Genomic DNA, 20,332 nt, shown 5'->3' with positions numbered 1-20,332 from the left:
CTTTTAATTTTCTATAATGCCCCTGATGTAGCATTGCTCCAGGGCTTTGTAGGAAATGTACATGGTGGCTTCCAAACCCATTCTGTGTGCGTGTGCATGTCCTTTTAATTACCCACAGTGCCCTGGAATGGTGCTAGGTCAGGGGCATTGTAGGAAATAAAAATGGTGGCTTTCCAACCCAGCGACCCACCACTCATCAAATCAGAGCATTGATTTCATCAGTGCCCAGGACAGGCATAAGCAATGGACCTGTATGGGGTGCTGGGCCTTCAACTGCAGCCATGTGCTAATTATTTTTATGTGCTACTTATTATCTTCATGATAATTGCATTTGCTCTCCTCTGAAACCTTCTCTGTTTGTCTGTCGGTTTCTTTAGAAGTGGTGACCAGATGTTCTTAAAGTCTGGTTTCAGGCTCTGACCCATATTATAGACGTAAGAAAGAGAACATTTCTGTCTACTTTTCAGTTCATAAAGGGAAGTTTTATTTTGCCAGTAAGTTCTTGAGTCTGGAACAGGAAGGCTCAGCTATGCTCCCAGAATTCTTTGCAGCCATCTGTAAAAGGTCTGTTTATTTTTAACCCAGCATTCACTAAACAGCTGTTTATTTGGAATATCCTCATGAGAAATGCAACTCAATTTCTTCAAAGCCCTACAGGAGCTGCCACCAGACAGAGCCAGTTTTCAAGGACAGCCTTTGGATGGAACCCATAATTATATTTATTTGTGAACACTAGAGCTGGATAGATGCTTTGGGGGGAAAAAACATCTAGTTGAATAAATTGGATACTATCCATGGCTTCCTCCTATCTCCTTTCTGAGATAATTTATAAGAGATTATGATGAACAAAGATATCTGTGGAGCTCATCATGAATATACATATCAGTGATTAGATTTCTTCCAGAGATAACGTAAAATATCTAAATATATATCCCCTCCCAAGTTGCAACTTTTAAAAGACAGTTCAAATACTGTGTATTCAAACCAAAAATCCTAGCAAAAATTGTGAGCAATTCAGAGGCTAGAATAACCTAGCATGGAACAGTGCAGAAATAATTTCAGAAGAACAAGGAAATCCTGCAAATCAAATTTTAATCATATAATATTCCAAAACAGGAAAAGGAGATCCTTCAGGCTGCAATCCTATACATACCTACTAGTGAGTAAATCCCATTACAGTCAATGGGACTTACTTCTGAGTAGACATTGTCATTGAAATATGTTCTGTTGCAGTCGCTTCATCTGCTGCAAAAGTATATTGGGCAATTTTATTTATCTGGGGTTTTCAACAGTAGGTTTGCTTGTATCTTCCAGCAGCAAAGTATGTGCATTTTTCCAATACCCTTTTAGAAATATTTTTGCAGGAGAGAAGGGAATCATGCTAGCAGTTAACAATAAGCCCACAATGTTTTAAATTCTGCCAAAGTCCATTCATGTTTATTTTACAGTCTGAACTCAGTGATGGCATTGCAGTACTAGTGGGAAGTAATGACAGAGTCCAAGGAATAGTAACTCAGCTGGAAGAAACCTGCAGAACAGTTGAGGTAAGCAAAACCGTTGAATTCAGTTTGCTAAGCTTGTGCAGGCTGAAATGGCTCATTTGAGATGTTTGATTTAATCCACCCTAAGGGGTGTTTATGAAGAATTGCACATTTTCAGGTTGCACAGAGCCTTTCTTTCTGACTGAGGAAGAGTTGTGCTGTTTAAAGGCTTGCTATCCTACGCAACTAGCACAATCTATCCAGTAAAAGCTACCATCTTAATAATTTTCAGATTTATTCGGGGCAACCCTGGTTATGGTGTGCAACAACCAAAGCCAGGAATAACAGAGGGTGTCTCATGACAGCAGAGTGAATAAGGCAAGGGATATGTTTAGTAAACAAACCCACATAACTCTGGCAAGTGCACTGGGCCACACCACATCCACAGTGGTGGGAGTCACCAGTTAACATGAACTGCAACCAGGGCCAGCCCTTCCATTAGGCAGAGTGAGGTAGTCACCTCAGGCAGTAGATCTGTGGCAGCAAAGTGTTGGAGGAGAAAGCTATGTGCCAAATGGCCTGCCTTGTACCCCCTAAGCTAGCCTGCTACCTCCCGGTGTGCTGGAGGGTGCTGTCCCCTCATTAGTGTTGAAGAAAAATCAACTGCCAGTCCAGTCAGCTTTTGAACATGGGATGGGAGAAGGGCCATCTTGTTCTTCTCCTCAGGCAGCATAATGTCAAGGGCTGGCCCTGACAGCAACACACAAACCACTTACTCCAGAGCAATTGCACTGTAACAGGACAAAAATGAAAATTTGGATTTCAGTCTTGGACTTCAGGAATTACAACCTCTCTTGAAGCCCAGCCAGTGAGCTTGAGATGTGTGTAATGATATAGATGATAAGGAATGGTGATCAGTGCTTGACTCCCCCCAATTTTAGCCAAATCATAACCCTCCTGTAGTCTTCTAAAAACTGTAGCTAACGGGACTGTCACAAAAATAAGTGAGCCAGACCTTCTCTTCCCTCCTCCCCCTGGCCAACAGTCAAATAGTCCACATTCCACTGTGAGGGTATGTGCTGATTGGGTAGGAAAGACTTATGATTATCCTCACCTCTGTGGTCACATTATTCACATGCATAAGATCATGCCACTTGGAAGTGACTTCCATTCTGTTGGTTGAGTGTCTGAAGTAACCTAATTCTATCAGGATTTGAGCCCAATTACACTTCTAGCCAACAGCAAAACTGAGTAAAGGAAGACTCCAGTGGGCCTCCTCCTGTGTGGATGGGCTCCTGTGGGTTTATGTGGGCTTAGTGGTGGGAGTGGTGGTCAGTAGCAGTTCTGAGGTCAGTGCCTGGTGGCTTGGAGCCACTAATTAAATTTCCCAGAATGCCTCTGATGTGGTCTCACTCTGGGATATTGTGAGAAATTAAATGGCGTCACCTAGTGGAGGCTGACTCCAGGTTTGAAGGAGCAAACATCAGTGGAGTGGTGGGCTCCGCCATGGTGCTGAGACCCCAGAATGCTGCCCAAGTCCCTTGGTTCATTCTGGTTTAAAATTAAACGATATAATGGAAACAACTGCTGATAGACATACTGAAATTTTCCATTGCAGAATAAAGTCTTTCTCAAAGGGTTAATTGCCTACTGTTGCCAAGCCTACATGACCTTGGTTAATGACCTGCTGTTTGCCGCCATCTTACATCAGGAGTCATAACTCCCATGAGAGTCAATTAGAGAGTCTCAGTGCTTATTTGGAACACCACCTGGTTTGCTGACTCTACACTCTTATTCCGGAGAGGTCAGTAAAGGCATCTGAAACCTGCCACTCCTCTCATGACATTTTTCAGATGCAAGAACCAGCATTTCTCTTTCAAGATAAGATCTCAAGATTAACATGATGTTAATCATACGTAGGTTTCCTCCCCATACCATGCAACGCTTTTCTAAAAGCCTGAAGCAGCTGTCCAGCCTGCAGTCTCCAAGAGGAGACAGAGGTGGGAAGAGCATCTTAACTCTTTTGTCTCTGCTGGGTTTCCATCTTTAAATCACCCCCCTCCTCAGCTGATTATGGCACCATGGGAGAAGGGCCAAAAGCTGCTGGGAGGGGACAACTTAGAGATGGAAACCTGACAAAAAATAAAAATGCCCCTCTTCTCCGCTCCCCTGTATGCTAGTCTGCCACATGTAGCTTGAACCTCAGGTAGCACTGCTGGCAAAGACCTCTGATCTAAACGTTGCATATTAAAGTAGACAATACCGAACAATAACAAGTCAGACCATAAACAACAGGAATGCAAGGAATGAATATTGATAGTTAAGAGTATGAAACATGTAAAATATGCAATATTTGCGGGTGAGGGAGTCTCTAAGATGGGAGTCCCCAACCTTTTGGGAACCATGGGCATTTCATACAAAACCATGTATGTGTAGTTAAAAAATGGGAAAATAAAATTTAAAAAATATTTTTGGGTGCCATTGGGCACTATGTTGAGGAACCCTACTCTAAGATAATATATCATGCTTTGCCTCTTTGCTGCAGCAGACTAAAACAGCTACCCTCTGGGATCTTGTATCTGTGGAATAAACTTCTATGATGCCCATAGGTAGGGCTGCCAGGTTGCAACTCAGAGATCTACACTCTACTTTTAAATTCCTGGATGCAGCAGGAAATAAGGTGACCTGCTCATTCCTCTCCTGTTCCCATCAACCATCCCCTTACACAGCATGCTGAATGTGGCACCAGATCTACTCTGGGCTCCCTTTGGCATGGTACCACCAAAGCCCCCCCCCCCCCGGTTTTGCCACCACCACCACAGCTGCCACCGCCAGCTGCTGCTGTGGCTTAACAGAGAGTGGGGAGCTGCTCCAGAGGACGGGCCATCGCTCCTCAGGCAAGGTGTCCTGGGAAATCGCTTGTAGCGCAAGTGGTCTCCTGGGACACCTCTCTAGTCTCCACAAAGTCTGGCTCTAAGGAAGGATCCCATCAGAGCCAGACACTTGGTTCTTGCAAGCTCTCTGCTGGCCACTTTCTCCTGCTGGTGCAGCTCTCCAAAAAACGGGTGGCAGAGGTGGTCAGTGGAGGGTCTTAGAGGTTGGCAGGAATGGGCCTTTCTGAGCCTGTGGGCCCTCAGCAGCTGCCAGCCCTTGCCAGTCCCTGACACTGAGCCTATGTTTCACACCTGGGGGATATAAGAACACAAGTAGGAACTGCAACAAAATGTTGCTGTGTGGGATGTTCCTGTTCAGTATTCCAGCCAGACAGGTATGCCATTTTCCAGGATAGTTCATTCTCTTTCCCACCTGTTCCTCCACCACCACCCCGCCCCAGTAGACATTCAGCATTCTGTAGCCACTGAGCATGCTCAGTCGTCACAAGACCAGGTTTTGAAGGGAGGGGTTGCCCTCCTCTTGGGATATCTTTGCTAAAGAACTGTTTGTATTTTTGCAGACCTTGGGGTTCCCCTGACCAGGCGGATACCTCCTTTCTGATTCTCACTGGCCCCATTTTGGTTCTGGTCCTGTCAGCATTCACCAGCAGCACGCACTATTAGAGAGAGTGATAACAAGGGTCCTAGAGATCAGACCAAGGGTCCATACAGGCAAATGCTATCCAGGAAGCCCACATATAGGGGCTAAAGGCAAGTGGCTTCTCCTGTTGCTTTTCCCCAGCATCTAATATTCAGAGAGTTATACTTCTTTTGAACATGACATTTCTATTTAGCTGTTAACATTAAATAAAACCAGGGGAGAACTGAGCAGGAGAAGTTGCAGCTGCCTTAGAGAAATGAAAGGTAGAGAACAGTTCTCTGGGTTGGAGCCCAGCAGACTACAGGAGGCATCAAATAGGAACATTGGCTTTTGTGGGGCTGGTCCCACAAATGCTATGAATAGTGCTTTTTCCCATAAGGGGTTTATTATAATAGAATTGAATTTGTCTTGGAGACACAAATGTCTTTCATGAAGCCTTTGCAAAATCTTTGCAACAGTAATTTAAACCAAAATACACACACATATTCAGGGCAACTGGAGCAGTATTATGAGAAGAGCTGGGGAGAAACCCAACTTCGATTGAGCTTGAAACTAGATGTGATGCAGGACATCTCTGATCAGGAACTTTTGCATTTATGTAGCAACTGCAGGAGGCCTATTTGGGATTGGGACCATGGCATTGGGAGAGGTGATTAACTTTTGCTTCCTGCACTGCCTTCTGAATTAAAATCCTACCCGGAATGTTAATTTGATTGAAGAACGTAGGGAAAACCACTAAACCATTCAGGTATGACCTAAATCATATCCCTTATCAATATACAGTGGAGGTGAGGAATAGATTTCAGGGATTAGACCTGATAGACAGAGTGCCTGAGGAACTATGGACGGAGGTCCGTAACATTGTTCAGGAGGCAGCAACGAAATCCATCCCCAAGAAAAAGAAATGCAAGAAAGCCAAGTGGCTGTCTGATGAGGCTTTACAAGTAGCTCACGACAGAAGGGAAGCGAGAAGCAAGGGAGAAAGGGGAAGATATACCCAACTGAATGCAGAGTTCCAGAGAATAGCAAGGAGAGACAAGAAGGCCTTCTTAAATGAACAATGCAAAGAAATCGAGGAAAACAACAGAATGGGAAAGACTAGAGATCTCTTCAAGAAAATCGGAGATCTCAAGGGAACGTTTTGTGCAAAGACGGGCATGATAAAGGACAAAGAAGGCAGGGATTAAGAAGAGGTGGCAAGAATACACAGAAGAACTATACAGGAAAGATCTGAATGTCCCTGATAGCCATGATAGTGCGGTCACTGAACTTGAGCCGGACATCCTAGAGAGCGAAGTCAAGTGGGCCTTAGGAAGCATTACTAACAACAAAGCTAGCGGAGATTACAGTATTCCAGCTGAGTTATTTAAAATCCTAAAAGATGATGCTGTTAAAGTGTTGCACTCAATATGCCAACAAATTTGGAACACTCAACAGTGGCCACAAGACTGGAAAAGGTCAGTTTACATTCCAATTCCAAAGAAGGGCAATGCCAAAGAGTGTTCAAACTACCGTACAATTGCACTCATTTCACATGCCAGCAAGGTGATGCTCAAAATCCTACAAGCTAGGCTTCAGCAGTATGCGAACCGAGAACTACTGGAAGTACAAGCTGGATTTCGAAGAGGCACAGGAACTAGAGATCAAATTGCCAACATTCGCTGCATCATGGAGAAAGCAAGAGAATTCCAGAAAAATGCCTATTTCTGCTTCATTGACTACACTAAAGCCTTTGATTGTGTGGATCACAACAAACTGTGGCAAATTCTTCAAGAGATGGGAGTACCAGACCACCTTACCTGTCTCCTGAGAAACCTGTACGAGGAAGAAGCAACCGTAAGAACTAGACATGGAACAACCGATTGGTTCAAAATTGGGAAAGGAGTACGACAAGGCTGTGTATTGTCGCCCTGCTTATTTAACTTATATGCAGAGTACATCATGAGAAATGCCGGGTTGGATGAATCACAGGTCGGAATTAAGATTGCCGGGAGAATTATCAACAACCTCAGATACGCAGACGATACCACCCTAATGGCAGAAAGTGAAGAGGATCTAAAGAGCCTCTTGTTGAGGGTGAAAGTGGAGAGTGCAAAAGCTGGCTTGAAACTCAACATTCAAAAAACTAAGATCATGGCATCTGGCCCCATCACTTCCTGGCATATAGAAGGGGAAGAAATGGAAGCAGTGACAGATTTTACTCTCTTGGGCTCCCAGATCACCGCAGACGGTGACTGTAGCCATGAAATTAAAAGACGCTTGCTCCTTGGGAGGAAAGCTATGGCACACCTAGACAGCATAGTAAGAAGCAGAGACATCACCTTGCTGACAAAGGTCCGCATAATCAAAGCTATGGTTTTCCCAGTAGTAACGTATGGCTGTGAGAGCTGGACTATAAGGAAGGCTGAGCGCCGAAGAATTGATGCTTTCGAACTGTGGTGCTGGAGAAGACTCTTACGAGTCCCCTGGACTGCAAGGAGGTCAAATCAGTCCATCCTAAAGGAAATCAACCCTGACTGCTCATTGGAAGGACAGATAGTGAAGCTGAAGCTCAAATATTTTGGCCACCAAATGTGAAGAGAAAAGTCACTGGAAAAGACCCTGATGCTGGGAAGGATTGAAGGCAAAAGGAGAAGGGGACGGCAGAGGATGAGATGGCTAGATAGCATCACCGATGCAATGAATATGAACTTGAGCACACTCCGGGAGAGAGTGGAGGACAGGAAGGCCTGGCGTGCTATGATCCATGGGGTTATGAAGAGTTGGACATGACTTAACAACTGAACAACAACATCTGTATGTTTTCCTACTGGTCATGTTATCTCCCATGTCACGTCTAGGTACACCCTCAGTAGAAGGCCTGACACAAAATACTGAAAGAACCCATATCTCTCATGCCTATATACCAAAAGAGAAGAGAAAAACAATTACAGTGATTTAACCACCATCCCTAAGTGAAAAGTTGTAAATGAAAAAGCAGAGTAAAGAATGCTTAAATTTCAACAACTTGTGGTTCTGATTGACAGAAAAAATCCATCACAGTCCTTTATGTTGCAAAAGCACAGGAGAGCCAATAATTCACCAAAGGCGGTTCGAAGTCTCTAAACCTCCTTAGCTAAGGAAAGAAAAAATAATATTATTAGCAGTTAAAAATTAAAACTTTGTTGTCAGGAAGACTTTGCATTGCAAGGATGAAATTGGTTGCTATCAGGAGTTTGCAGACCGAAACGAGCCTTTCAAGTAAGTTGACTGTAGAATTTAGAATCACACCAAAGCAGAGGCTCCTTAACATTGAGGTTTTAAAAAACTTAAAACGAAGACCTCAAAAGGTTTATTGAGAATGATACATTAAGAAACGGAAGCAATCTCCAAGGCCAATGTTGTGTCTTTCCCAGAATGACTCACTTACATGCAATGCTCACTTTTTTCCACCGTCTGCTTTCCAGATTTAAGTTCAGAGATGGAGACGCTCATAAATCCTTTCACCTTCATAGTGCTTAATAGGCTTTACATCCATAAATAACCCAAGAGATGAAGACTGTTTTCCAGATTTAGTATTTCTTTATTATTGAGACCAGCCTTCACAAACCTGGTGCCATATGTGCTGGACTACAACTCCCAGCATCCCCCACCAACATGGTCATGCTGGCTGGGGAATGCTGGGTGTTGTAGTCCAAAACATCTGGAGGGTGCCAGGTTCAGGAAGGCTGATTTAGGGTGCAATCCTATACCTGTTTAGATAGAAAAAAGTCCTACAGTTCCCAGCACGGCTGGCTGGGGAATGCTGAGAGTTATAGGACTTTTTTTCTGTCTAAACATGCATAGGATTGCACATTTAGACAATTGTATCCCATCCTTATAGTGCTTTTGCACTACTTGGAGGGACTTATAACAATTAAAATACAACAATTCCATAATGAAACAATACAAAACAAACCACCGCAGATTAAAGCCGTGAACAAGATTCACCATATCAAACATCTTCTGAACAGCAAGCCAAATATTTGCTGGGACAGAAAAGTTCTCACCAAATGGCAGAAAGCAGTGAGGGAGGGGGCCAAATGAACTGCACAGGACCAGGTATTGCAGAGTTTTTGTGTGGCCACTGCAACGGCCCTTTCTCTCATTCCAACTAATCATGCCATCACCACCGGTGAGATACAAAGATGGGCCTGTCCATCAGATCTTAGGAAGCTTACAAGCTGGTAAGGGAGGAAGGATCAGTGCAATGATTCTTGTTAATGTCACATACCCTTCCTGTCCATGGGACATCAGTCTGACATTTATCAAGCTGAGAGAATCACTTGGAACTGCACCGAACACATCCCTCTTCCTGTTCTGGTTAAAGATATGGGCTGCAATCTTTTGCACTGCTGAGTCAGAGAGATTTAGGCAGCCTGCATGTGGAATTCCTGTGTTGTTTATTAAGAGAGAATATTTTCTGACCTTTCTTAAATTAGCTCACTGAAAACTCTGAACAAGGCACAGCTACCAGAATAGAATGTCTGATTATTTACTTGTAGTTTCAAATGCAAAGACAGATCCTGTAAGCTATATTTAGCTACACAAAGTCTTTGCATCATTGATTTATGTTAAGGAAAAGCATATTTCAGACTAATAGAAATTTAATGTATATGATGTGACCTGAGAGCAATCATATGCAGGTATTGAAGCCCCTCTTCCCTCCCCATTGCCTTTTCCTTGTGTGTCGTGTCTTTTTTAGATTGTAAGCCTGTGGGCAGGGACAGTCTTCTTTGCTCACTGATTGTAAGCCGCACCGGGAGCCTTTTTTGGCTGAGGAGCGGAATAAAAATACAACAAATAAATAAATCTATCCACTGGGAGAAAATACTTTGAAAGCATATATATTTCATATTTTTAAAATGTGTTATACAATTTGTTAGAAATTTCTAATGGCCTGTCATTAGCTTTTAAAAATATTTGTCATATTCAACACAACAATTTACAATACCATAGTTTTGATATATTAAGCCAATATTTTCCAAGTTATGTCTGTGCGTTATGAAGCAATCTCATCCTCCATCATTATTTTGGAACACTCAAAAGTAGAAACTCTCTCTTCAGTTGCCTAGCACCTGTGAAACATTATTTTTTTCAAACACATTTCATTTAGAGAATCACAGAAGTTCCTTGGCCTTTAAAAGCCACTGTTCAGGATCTTTAAAAGAAACTTGTTCAGAAAAAGATTTATTTGAGAAAAGCAATTTCTGGCATTTATGGATATTTTAAAAATGCAGGTAACATAATGCTTTTTAACATGAAGCCATTGATTCATTCACAGGAATGCTGCAAAAGGCAGAAGGAGCAACTATGTGAAAAATTTGATTATTTGTACTCAATATTAGAAGAAAGAAAAAGTGAGATGACACAAATAATCACTAGGAGCCAAGAGGAGAAACTGGAACATGTCCGGTCTCTGATGAAAAAGTATGCAGACCATTTGGAAACAGTGTCAAAACTGGTGGAATCAGGCATCCAGTTTATGGAAGAGCCAGAAATGTCAGTATTTTTACAGGTATGTTATATAAAGTTAAAAAAAAAAAACCAAGAAGAATATAACATCTTGCACATTCTAACTATTTTTAAATTTATTTATATCATTTTTATCCTGCTCTTTAGCAAAAAAAAAAAAAAAAAAGCTCCCAGAGTGGCTTACAAAGATAAGAAATAAGAAATTATCTGCCCTCAAGCTTACAGTCTAAGAGACATGGCACAAAGTGAAAGGAGGTTCGGAGAGAGGAGCAAAACAGGAAATTCAGGCACTAGATCCTTAGTTCAGCAGGTCATTGAGTTGGATCGGAACACGGTAGAAGGGCTGCTGCTTCCTCTTCCTCTGAAGTCCTCAGCAGTGACGGTTGGTAGCAAGAGATGGTGGGCGGGGAGTCTCTCAGCTGGAGCTGTATCCAGGCAATATGGAGAGTCCTTGACTGCTGCTTCCTCTCCCTCTGATGGAACCAACTCTTGCCCTGTCTTTATTTGTGCAGTGTCCAGTGACTGTCCATGCAGATAATGTCCTCTTCTTACCACTGACCAGAAATTGCCACTTTAGTATCTGTTGCGCTCTACTCAGCAATGAGGTTTCTGGAGTATCTAACTAGCTATGTGGTATTTATAGACTTGAGGTTTTCACCTCAATTGATTTTGGAAACATTCTACTCTTGTACCATATACACCTAACATAAGTACAAAGACATTAAATTAATCTCTTAAACAAAGAGAAGATCAGTTTTCTTTAAACAGAAAACATCTGTAGGCTGGTGAACAGAGGGTGAAGGGTGAAAAACAAGTGGTGAATAGAGATGACCATTTACCAAACAGTTACTTTACATTGTGTCCATACAGGCCACTGTCTAGAACAGTGGTCTCCAAAGTGGAGTGTGCACACCCCAGGGGGTGCGTAGGACAACCCATTGGGGTACATGAGCTGCCTGATAACTGAGCAGCCTCCTGCCGCCATTGTGTGCAATGATGGTGGCAGCAGAGGCAGCAGGATGGGATGGGAGCCAAGAGGAAAGCTCCACGGAATTTCCCTCTCGGCTCCAGTCCTATCCTGCCTCTGCTGCGGCCACCAAGAGCAACTGTGCCAGTCTCTGCCAGGCATGGCAGAGGAAGGCACAGTTGCTTGCTCGGCCGTGGCACCGGAGCAGCTGCCATCCTGCCGAAGGAGAGCAAATTTGTTCAAATTTGCTGACCTTTTCTGTGATGACAAGTGGCTGTCAGTAGTATGCTATCTAGATGATATTTTTGAAAAAATAAACACACTTGATCTGCCCCTTCAAGGTAAAGGTGACATTTTAACAATGAATGAGAAAGTAACTGCTTTTCGAAAGAAAATTGTGCTATGGAGAAAGCATTTTGGAAATGGATGTTTGGAAATGTTTCCATCAGTATGTGATTTTGTTGCCGAAAATGATGTGTGTCACCTATAAAAACTCTCATATCTGCACACTTTAAAAACTTGGAAATGGAATTTTCTAACCTGTTTAAAAATCTTCCAAACGAAGAGTTTCAGTGGGTTTTGAACCCATTTGTTAAAACTTAAAAATTCAACACCTTCCTATTAGTTTGCAAGAACAACTGATTGACATCAGGGAAGACAGAAATTTCCTTGCTGAATTTCAACAAAAACCTTTGCATAATTGGTGGATGGGATTGAAAACCGAGTATCATGATTTAGTAAGCGCAGCCAACGATGCACTTCTTCCATTTGGATCTATGTATCTTTGTGAGGTACCTTTTTCAGCTATGACAGCCATTAAAACCAAGTCTTGAAATAAACTGAACTTAGAACAAGACCTTGGAATCATTGTATCACAAAGTGTTAAACTAAGATTTTTAAAAATAACGAAGTATATTCAGTCACACTGCTCTCACTAAAAATATTATTCTTAATAATACTTTTTTTTAGTGAGACCAAAAAGTTTTTTTATACTGTTAAACAATAATGTATTTATTATTTCACCTTTATCTCATCCTTCTTTAATTTCTATCTTTGTGTATGTTTTAATGTACATAATATATTAGTACAGTAGTACATGTATATCATTTATAAATAAATATAATATATTGGGGGTGCATGCTCAATTTTATTTACTGATAGGGGTGCGTGATCAAAAAAGTTTGGAGACCACTGGTCTAGAAAACAGAAACTATTGTGAATATGTAATATGAGGCAGGGTATATGGAAATGGCTTCAGTTAGATCACATTTTTGTCATCATGACACTACTTTCCTGTAAGCAAAAGGTGGCTATATCCAAGTCAGGGTTTTTTTTGGGGGGGAGGGGGGTTGCATAAACTAATTCAAATCTTATAGTTTGCACCTTAAAAAAAAACCTTTTTAGGGAGCAATCCTATGGCCATTAGTCAGCGGCTAGACAGCCATAGGATATGTGGTTTTCTGGGAACTGACCTTCCCCCCCTTCTGCACTACCTTGCAGGCAGCATGGAGCAGCCCCATGCGCTGTGCTCGGAAGAGGATCACAGAGCGGCCAACATGGGGCATTACAGGGGGCGTTCTGGGGCAGGGAAGGCGGAAATGCCAGTATGACACATCCTATGTGTTATCCAGCAGCCTCCTTCCCCGCTCTGCCTTCCCGTGGCTAGACAGCCGAAATCGGCTGTCTAGCCACAAATGCAGAGCAGGAGAAGCCCAGAGGGAACAATCCCCTCCGTGCTTCTCCTGCTCTGCATTGGATAGGCGGTTGCCTCCAAGTTCGGAGGCAGCTGCCTGTCCCCATAGGATTGCACCCTTATATTCCCACACATTGCTAGGGCCTACAGCACATGGTGAGATCAGACTTCTCTTATTTAAATGGACACAACCCCCATTTCATAAAATCATCGCTCCTACATCAGAAGATAATGATTCTCTCTTATTTCAGAACATGACAGTTCTGTAAAGAGATGCCAGTACAGTGCAGTGTTTCATATGTTTGCAGTTTTTAGCTGGGAACTCCACCTACACCATTCTATTCATAGACCTTATAGATGGAGTCAGGGCTGGGTTAACAATTATGTTAAGTACACTAAAGCTTAGAGCCCCAGGTAAATTGAGTCACTTCATATAGTATAATATCTTGGAGTTTCCCAAAGTGAAAAGTGTACATGTCCTGTTTCTTTATAAAAATCCCCTTATCAGCTTATAATTTATTATTATCTCACTCGTTACTTGAGAGTGGAACAGTGGCAATATTCACAGCTGCAGGGAGATGTGGAATATTAGTAGTCTGCTACTGCTTAGCCTAAGGAACAGAATGACTGTGCTTTCTGTATTGGGAAAAATGTTCAGGTTGGCATGTGGCATTCAGGCATAACAATAGCAGTCCATTGCCTCCATGGGTGTACCTGTGTGTGTGCATAGATGTTCCTGTATATGAGTAGTTATAAAAATATACTATATGGGTCAAAATGTGTGTGGGGGAGGCTTTTGTTGAGACCTTTGTGGAAGTTCTAATCATAGTGGGAGTTTCAACTACTGCATGTTAAATATAAGTTCTAATACTTTGCATAAGAATTGACTTGCAACCTATATACCTAAAAAAGAAATGAAAAAAGAACAATTTAAGAAGTTATTTCATTGATTATATTTTGTTTTTCACAGAATGCCAAAGCGTTGCTACAAAAGTAAGTTCTTCCTTTTGAGAAAACGTATGCCTTTCCACATTTATCATAAGCCACCAATTTTCAAAATGCTCCTTTGCAAACTCTTATGCAAATGACACAATATCTTTTCTGTTTTAGAATTACTGAAGCCTCTAAAGCTTTTCAGATGGACAAAATAGAGAATGGCTATGAAAATATGAGCCACTTCAGAGTCAATCTCAATCGAGAAGAAAAGATAATAAGAGAAATTGACTTTTACCGAGGTACATGTTTTCTTTTTCTTTTTAAAAACCTAATTGCTTTTATTTTTTAACTGTGGAAGTGCACAATTTTTGTGAAAGACATCCTGTCAGAAATATGATGGAGAGACCTTTTTGACATTCCACAAATGTAACAAGGCCATTTTACATGCTTCATAATCAAAAGTAAACTCTCATGAAGACTAAGACAGCATACTGAAAATATATTTTTTCTTTAATAGAATCTGGGGCCTTGGCACTCCTGTTGTACATAGCCATTTTTCAAGAGTCAGACATTCGGTATACACCAAAGTTATTAACCTCTGTCTGGCCTGTTTATATGACTAGGCAGAGGCATAGCAATTATTGCCAATAGTGATATATAGGAAAGCATTTCCTTGAATAAAGGTGCTCATATTATGTGACAAGAGAATGGGACTTGATGGTATGTATTTACCCAGCCAGAAGGACTTAATTGTTACCAATGTTATTCTATCAGTAATATTAACTCACCAGGATAATTATGCCTATCTGGAAACACAAAAAATAATAATGTGTGTTTACATGTTCATTGTGAAGAAAAGATTTTTGTACTCATGGTATTTGGTTGTATACCTAAGGGTGGAGAGACCTTATTGGAGACCTTTTGCCACTTTTGAAGTTATTGAGAACTTCAGAGGTACTAGCACTTCACCCTATGTTGTTTTTCTTCATATACAAAAGTATATTGGCTGTTAGGTGGAGACAGACCCTAGCCAAGACCCTAGTCCAGGAGTCCCCAACCTTTTTAGACCCATGGGCACATTTGGGAATTTGAGATACTGCTGTGGGCACCACCATAAAATGCCTAATCACTGGATCGCCACTTTGGCTTCCACATTTTGCTTCTGTGGATCTTAGGCTGTAGCTTATTCAGCAAAATCTTTTGCTTCATGTCTATTGGACACCGCAATGTCTCTTTAATAAGGGATTGTCTAATTCAGCTAATTGCTGGCAGTGCAATAGAGCTAATACTTCTTTTAGGCATGTGTTTTGGCAATGTCCAGTCGTTGCTTCTTTTTGCAGGGAGGTTATTACACAGAAAAATGTTGTGCTGGATCAGTCTTTCATATCCACTGATATACACATTCTGTTAAATTATTTACTTGCTTCATGGAAATTAACAAATAGTCAGCACAAATGGATTCTCGGTACTCTTTTGACAGCTAAAAGGCTGATATTACAACACTGAAAGGATAAACACTCACCTCCTATAATGCGATGGATTGAGGACCTTACAACATTTTCAGTACTTGAAAGGGTGGCATATAGATGCCACCTTCAAATGGATAGTTACTTGAATGTTTGCTCCACTGTTGTTGAAGCCCATGTATAATGGCTAGAAAGCTGTATATATTTCATACAAATTGATATATATATATATGTTTTAAAAATGGGATAGATAAAAAAAAATTCAGGTGCCCAAAGGCACCATTTTGGGGATCCATTCACAGGCACTATGGCATGCTTAGGGGCCAGATTTCCCTGTCAGGATAGATCGTTGGAAGAGGAGCTCTAGCAGCCCATCCCCTGTATTTAAGCTGGTGCAGAGTCCAAAGAGGCTTTTCTGGGGACAACATCTTAATTGCCCAGAACACTTTCTTGCCTGGACTTACTGTGAAATCTTGTCTGTCTTGAATTCTGTATTGTCAAATGCTGACATTTCCTTTGTGTGGATTCTAGCCTTGGGACTTTCCCTTGAACATTGCAACATGCCAATAGCCTCTGCCTACGCCATTTGACTTATTGGGGTCTATAAATGCTGTAAACTGTGCCACAATCTCTGAAAAGCTGGCCTGTGTAACCTGATCTGCTGCAATAAAGAGTTTCACTGTTCTTTGTGCCCATGTCGGATTGCCAGTGTGTGTCAGAATGTCGGTCTGACCCAGAATACAATTCCTTTAACTTAGAGGTGCCAAACATATTTCAGCCCAAGGGCTGAATTCAGTTTCGGAAAAGCTCTTGGGGGCCACATTCCAGTGGATGAGGCTGAAGGTAAATGGCTGGGACCGAAATACAGAAATACCAGCATACTTAAGAATGTAAGAAGATAAGAAGAGCCCTGCTGGATCAGACCAAGGGTCCATCTCTTCTAGTATCTGTTCACACAGGGGCCAACCACCTGTCAACCAGGAACCCACAAGCAGGACATGAGTGCAACAGCACCCTCCCACCCATGTTCCCCAGAAACTGGTCACATAGGCTCACTGCCTCTGGTACCGGAGGTAGCACATAGCTGTCAAGACTAGTAGCCATACTTTAGCTTAAGTGCTTACCGTCAGTAACTAAAGCTTAGGAAAGGCATCTCAAGGTTTTGCAATGTGGAAAAAATGGGCAAAAAATGGGAAAACTCCAAATGATTGGGGGCAGGGGGAAGTGGGAGCCACCTGGTGACATGGGGAAGGTGGCATGGTAATTTGGAGAACCCCAGCTGGCCAGATTTGGCCCCTGGACCTGAGGTTCAATACTCCTGCTTTATTGGGATCATACCAAAAATACTACTATAGAGAAAAATGACAAATTAGAACTGGCCCTGTGTTTACAAAGAATGCACATGTTTTGTGTTAGTGGAAACCAAGTGTGGTATTTCCTCTCTGTGTTGCCTTAGAGGAGGAGGATGACGATGACGAGGAGGCTGAAGGGGAAGAATTAGATGAAGTCCACACAGAATCATCTGGTGAGGAAGAGGAAGTCTCTGAGCGAGTATCTCAGCAACCTCAGCAGGACCCTGTGCCAAAACACACCCTAGCCATCGCTCAGACAGCACCATCATTACCACCTCCACCATCCGTTAATGCTACCACTGGAGCTACTGAGGTAACTGTTTGGAGGAAGTCTTGTTCTATCAGGTGTGTTAGATGTTTTCTCCCTAGTCTGGTCCCTGCTATTGATAAAAAGTGTAGAGAAGTCACTGGGTTGTATCCAGTGGTGGCTTTATGCTAGTGGATTTCCTCATGCAAAGGACTCACCCAATTTTTGCTGACCCACCCTATCACAGCTTCCTGTGCCCCCTGAAAATCTGCTGTGGAGGGTTGGGGAACAGAGCGTTGCAGTAGATCAATGGAAATGAAAATTGGGCACCTCACATAGCGCAAAACCACAATTGGATGCAAGCCACAATTCGTTAGTTACAGATTAAACTTGTTGTTGTTGTTTTTCAGTCGTTCAGTCGTGTCCGACTCTTCATGACCCCATGGACCATAGCACGCCAGGCCTTCCTGTCCTGCGCTCTCTCCTGGAGCGTGCTCAAGTTCATATTCATTGCATCAGTGATGCTATCTAGCCATCTCATCCTCTGCCGTCCCCTTCTCCTTTTGCCTTCAGTCTTTCCCAGCATCAGGGTCTTTTCCAGAGAGTTTTCTCTTCGCATTAGGTGGCCAAAATATTTGAGCTTCAGCTTCAGTATCTGTCCTTCCAATGATCACTCAGGGTTGATTTCCTTTAGGATGGACTGATTTGACCTCCTTGCAGTCCAGGGGACTCGTAAGAGTCTTCTCCAGCACCACAGTTCGAAAGCATCAATTCTTCGGCGCTCAGCCTTCCTTATAGTCCAGCTCTCACAGCCATACATTACTACTGGGAAAACCATAGCTTTGATTAGACGGACCTTTGTCGGCAAGGTGATGTCTCTGCTTCTTACTATGCTGTCTAGGTTTGCCATAGCTTTCCTCCCAAGGAGCAAGCTTCTTTTAATTTCATGGCTACAGTCACCGTCTGCGGTGATCTTGGAGCCCAAGAAAGTAAAATCTGTCACTGCTTCCATTTCTTCCCCTTCTATATGCCAGGAAGTGATAGGGCCATATGCCATGATCTTAGTTTTTTTAATGTTGAGTTTCAAACCAGCTTTTGCACTCTCCTCTTTCACCCTCAACAAGAGGCTCTTTAGATCCTCTTCACTTTCTGCCATTAGGGTGGTGTCGTCTGCATATTGGAGGTTGTTGATAATTCTCCCAGCAATCTTAATTCCGACCTCTGATTCATCCAACCCGGCATTTCTCATGATGTACTCTGCATATAAGTTAAATAAGCAGGGTGACAATATGCAGCCTTGTCGTACTCCTTTCCCAATTTTGAACCACTCAGTTGTTCCATGTCTGGTTCTTACTGTTGCTTCTTGACCCTCGTACAGGTTTCTCAGGAGACAGGTAAGGTGGTCTGGTACTCCCATCACTTTAAGAATTTGCCACAGTTTGTTGTGATCCATACAATTAAAGGCTTTAGCGTAGTCAATGAAGCAGAAATAGGCGTTTTTCTGGAATTCTCTTGCTTTCTCCATGATGCAGCGAATGTTGGCGATTTGATCTCTAGTTCCTCTGCCTCTTCGAAACCCAGCTTGTACTTCCGGTAGTTCTCGGTTCGCATACTGCTGAAGCCTAGCTTGTAGGATTTTGAGCATCACCTTGCTGGCATGTGAAATGAGCGCAATTGTGCGGTAGTTGGAACACTCTTTGGCGTTGCCCTTCTTTGGAATTGGAATGTAAACTGACCTTTTCCAGTCTTGCGGCCATTGTTAAGTGTTCCAAATTTGTTGGCATATTGAATACAGCACTTTAACAGCATCATCTTTTAGGATTTTAAATAGCTCAGCTGGAAGACTGTCATCTCCGCTAGCTTTGTTGTTACTAATGCTTCCTAAGGCCCACTTGACTTTACTCTCGAGGATGTCCGGCTCAAGTTCAGTGACCGCACTATCATGGCTATCAGGGACATTAAGATCTTTCCTGTATAGTTCTTCTGTGTATTCTTTCCACCTCTTCTTAATCTCATCTGCATCTGTTAGGTCCCTGCCTTCTTTGTCCTTTATCATGCCCGTCTTTGCACAAAACGTTCCCTTGAGATCTCCAATTTTCTTGAAGAGATCTCTAGTCTTTCCCATTCTGTTGTTTTCCTCGATTTCTTTGCATTGTTCATTTAAGAAGGCCTTCTTGTCTCTCCTTGCTATTCTCTGGAACTCTGCATTCAGTTGGATATATCTTCCCCTTTCTCCCTTGCTTTTCGCTACCCTTCTTTTGTCAGCTACTTGTAAAGCCTCATCAGACAGCCACTTTGCTTTCTTGCATTTCTTTTTCTTTGTGATGGATTTCGTTGCTGCCTCCTGAACAATGTTACGGACCTCCGTCCATAGTTCCTCAGGCACTCTGTCTGTCAGGTCTAATCCCTGAAATCTATTCCTCACCTCCACTGTATATTCATAAGGGATATGATTTAGGTCATACCTGAATGGTTTAGTGGTTTTCCCTACGTTCTTCAATTTAAGTCGAAATTCTGCAACAAGAAGCTCATGATCTGAGCCACTGTCAGCTCCAGGTCTTGTTTTTACTGACTGTATAGAGCTTCTCCATCTTTGGCTGCAAAGGACATAATCAATCTGATTTAGATATTGACCATCTGGTGATGTCCATGTGTAGAGTCGTCTCTTGTGCTGTTGGAAAAGCGTGTTTGCTATGATCAGCGTGTTCTCTTGGCAAAACTCTATTAGCTTTTGTCCTGCTTCATTTTGTACACCAAGGCCATGCCTGCCTGTTATCCCAGTGATTTCTTGACTTCCTACTTTAGCATTCCAATCCCCTATGATGAAGAGGACATCTTTTTTTGGTGTTAGTTCTAGAAGGTGTTGTAGGTCTTCATAGAACTGATCAACCTCAGTTTCTTCGGCATCAGTGGTTGGGGCATAGACTTGAATTACTGTGATGTTGAATGGTTTGCCTTGGATTCGTACTGAGATCATTCTATCATTTTTAAGATTGTCCCCCAGTACTGCTTTTCCCACCCTTTTGTTGACTATGAGTGCTACTCCATTTCTTCTAAGGGATTCCTGCCCACAATAGTAGATATGATGGTCACCTGAATTAAATTCGCCCATGCCTGTCCATTTTAGTTCACTGATTCCCAAGATGTCGATGTTCAAACTTGC

General features: G+C 42.4%; 1 protein-coding gene across 9 annotated transcripts in view; it reads left to right on the top strand.

Moving 5' to 3' along the window:
• TRIM55 (tripartite motif containing 55) overlaps nucleotides 1–20,332 on the top strand; it is a 71,070-nt gene that overhangs the window by 23,825 nt on the left and 26,913 nt on the right. For all 9 annotated transcript variants that reach the window (XM_084849410.1, XM_084849409.1, XM_084849411.1 and 6 more), the window contains 5 exons: nucleotides 1,449–1,544; nucleotides 10,318–10,551; nucleotides 14,139–14,161; nucleotides 14,279–14,403; nucleotides 17,027–17,235. In XM_084849410.1, the coding sequence (XP_084705536.1) occupies nucleotides 1,449–1,544; nucleotides 10,318–10,551; nucleotides 14,139–14,161; nucleotides 14,279–14,403; nucleotides 17,027–17,235 (687 nt within the window). The remainder of the gene's footprint in view (nucleotides 1–1,448; nucleotides 1,545–10,317; nucleotides 10,552–14,138; nucleotides 14,162–14,278; nucleotides 14,404–17,026; nucleotides 17,236–20,332) is intronic.

The sequence above is a fragment of the Heloderma suspectum genome, chromosome 4 (assembly GCF_057233095.1).
Source record: "Heloderma suspectum isolate Gila_16-S chromosome 4, 16-S_ref, whole genome shotgun sequence".
In the NCBI taxonomy this organism is placed as follows: Eukaryota; Metazoa; Chordata; class Lepidosauria; order Squamata; family Helodermatidae; genus Heloderma; species Heloderma suspectum.
Note: the sequence above shows the minus strand (reverse complement) of the source record. Positions and strands in the feature narration are given on the sequence as shown.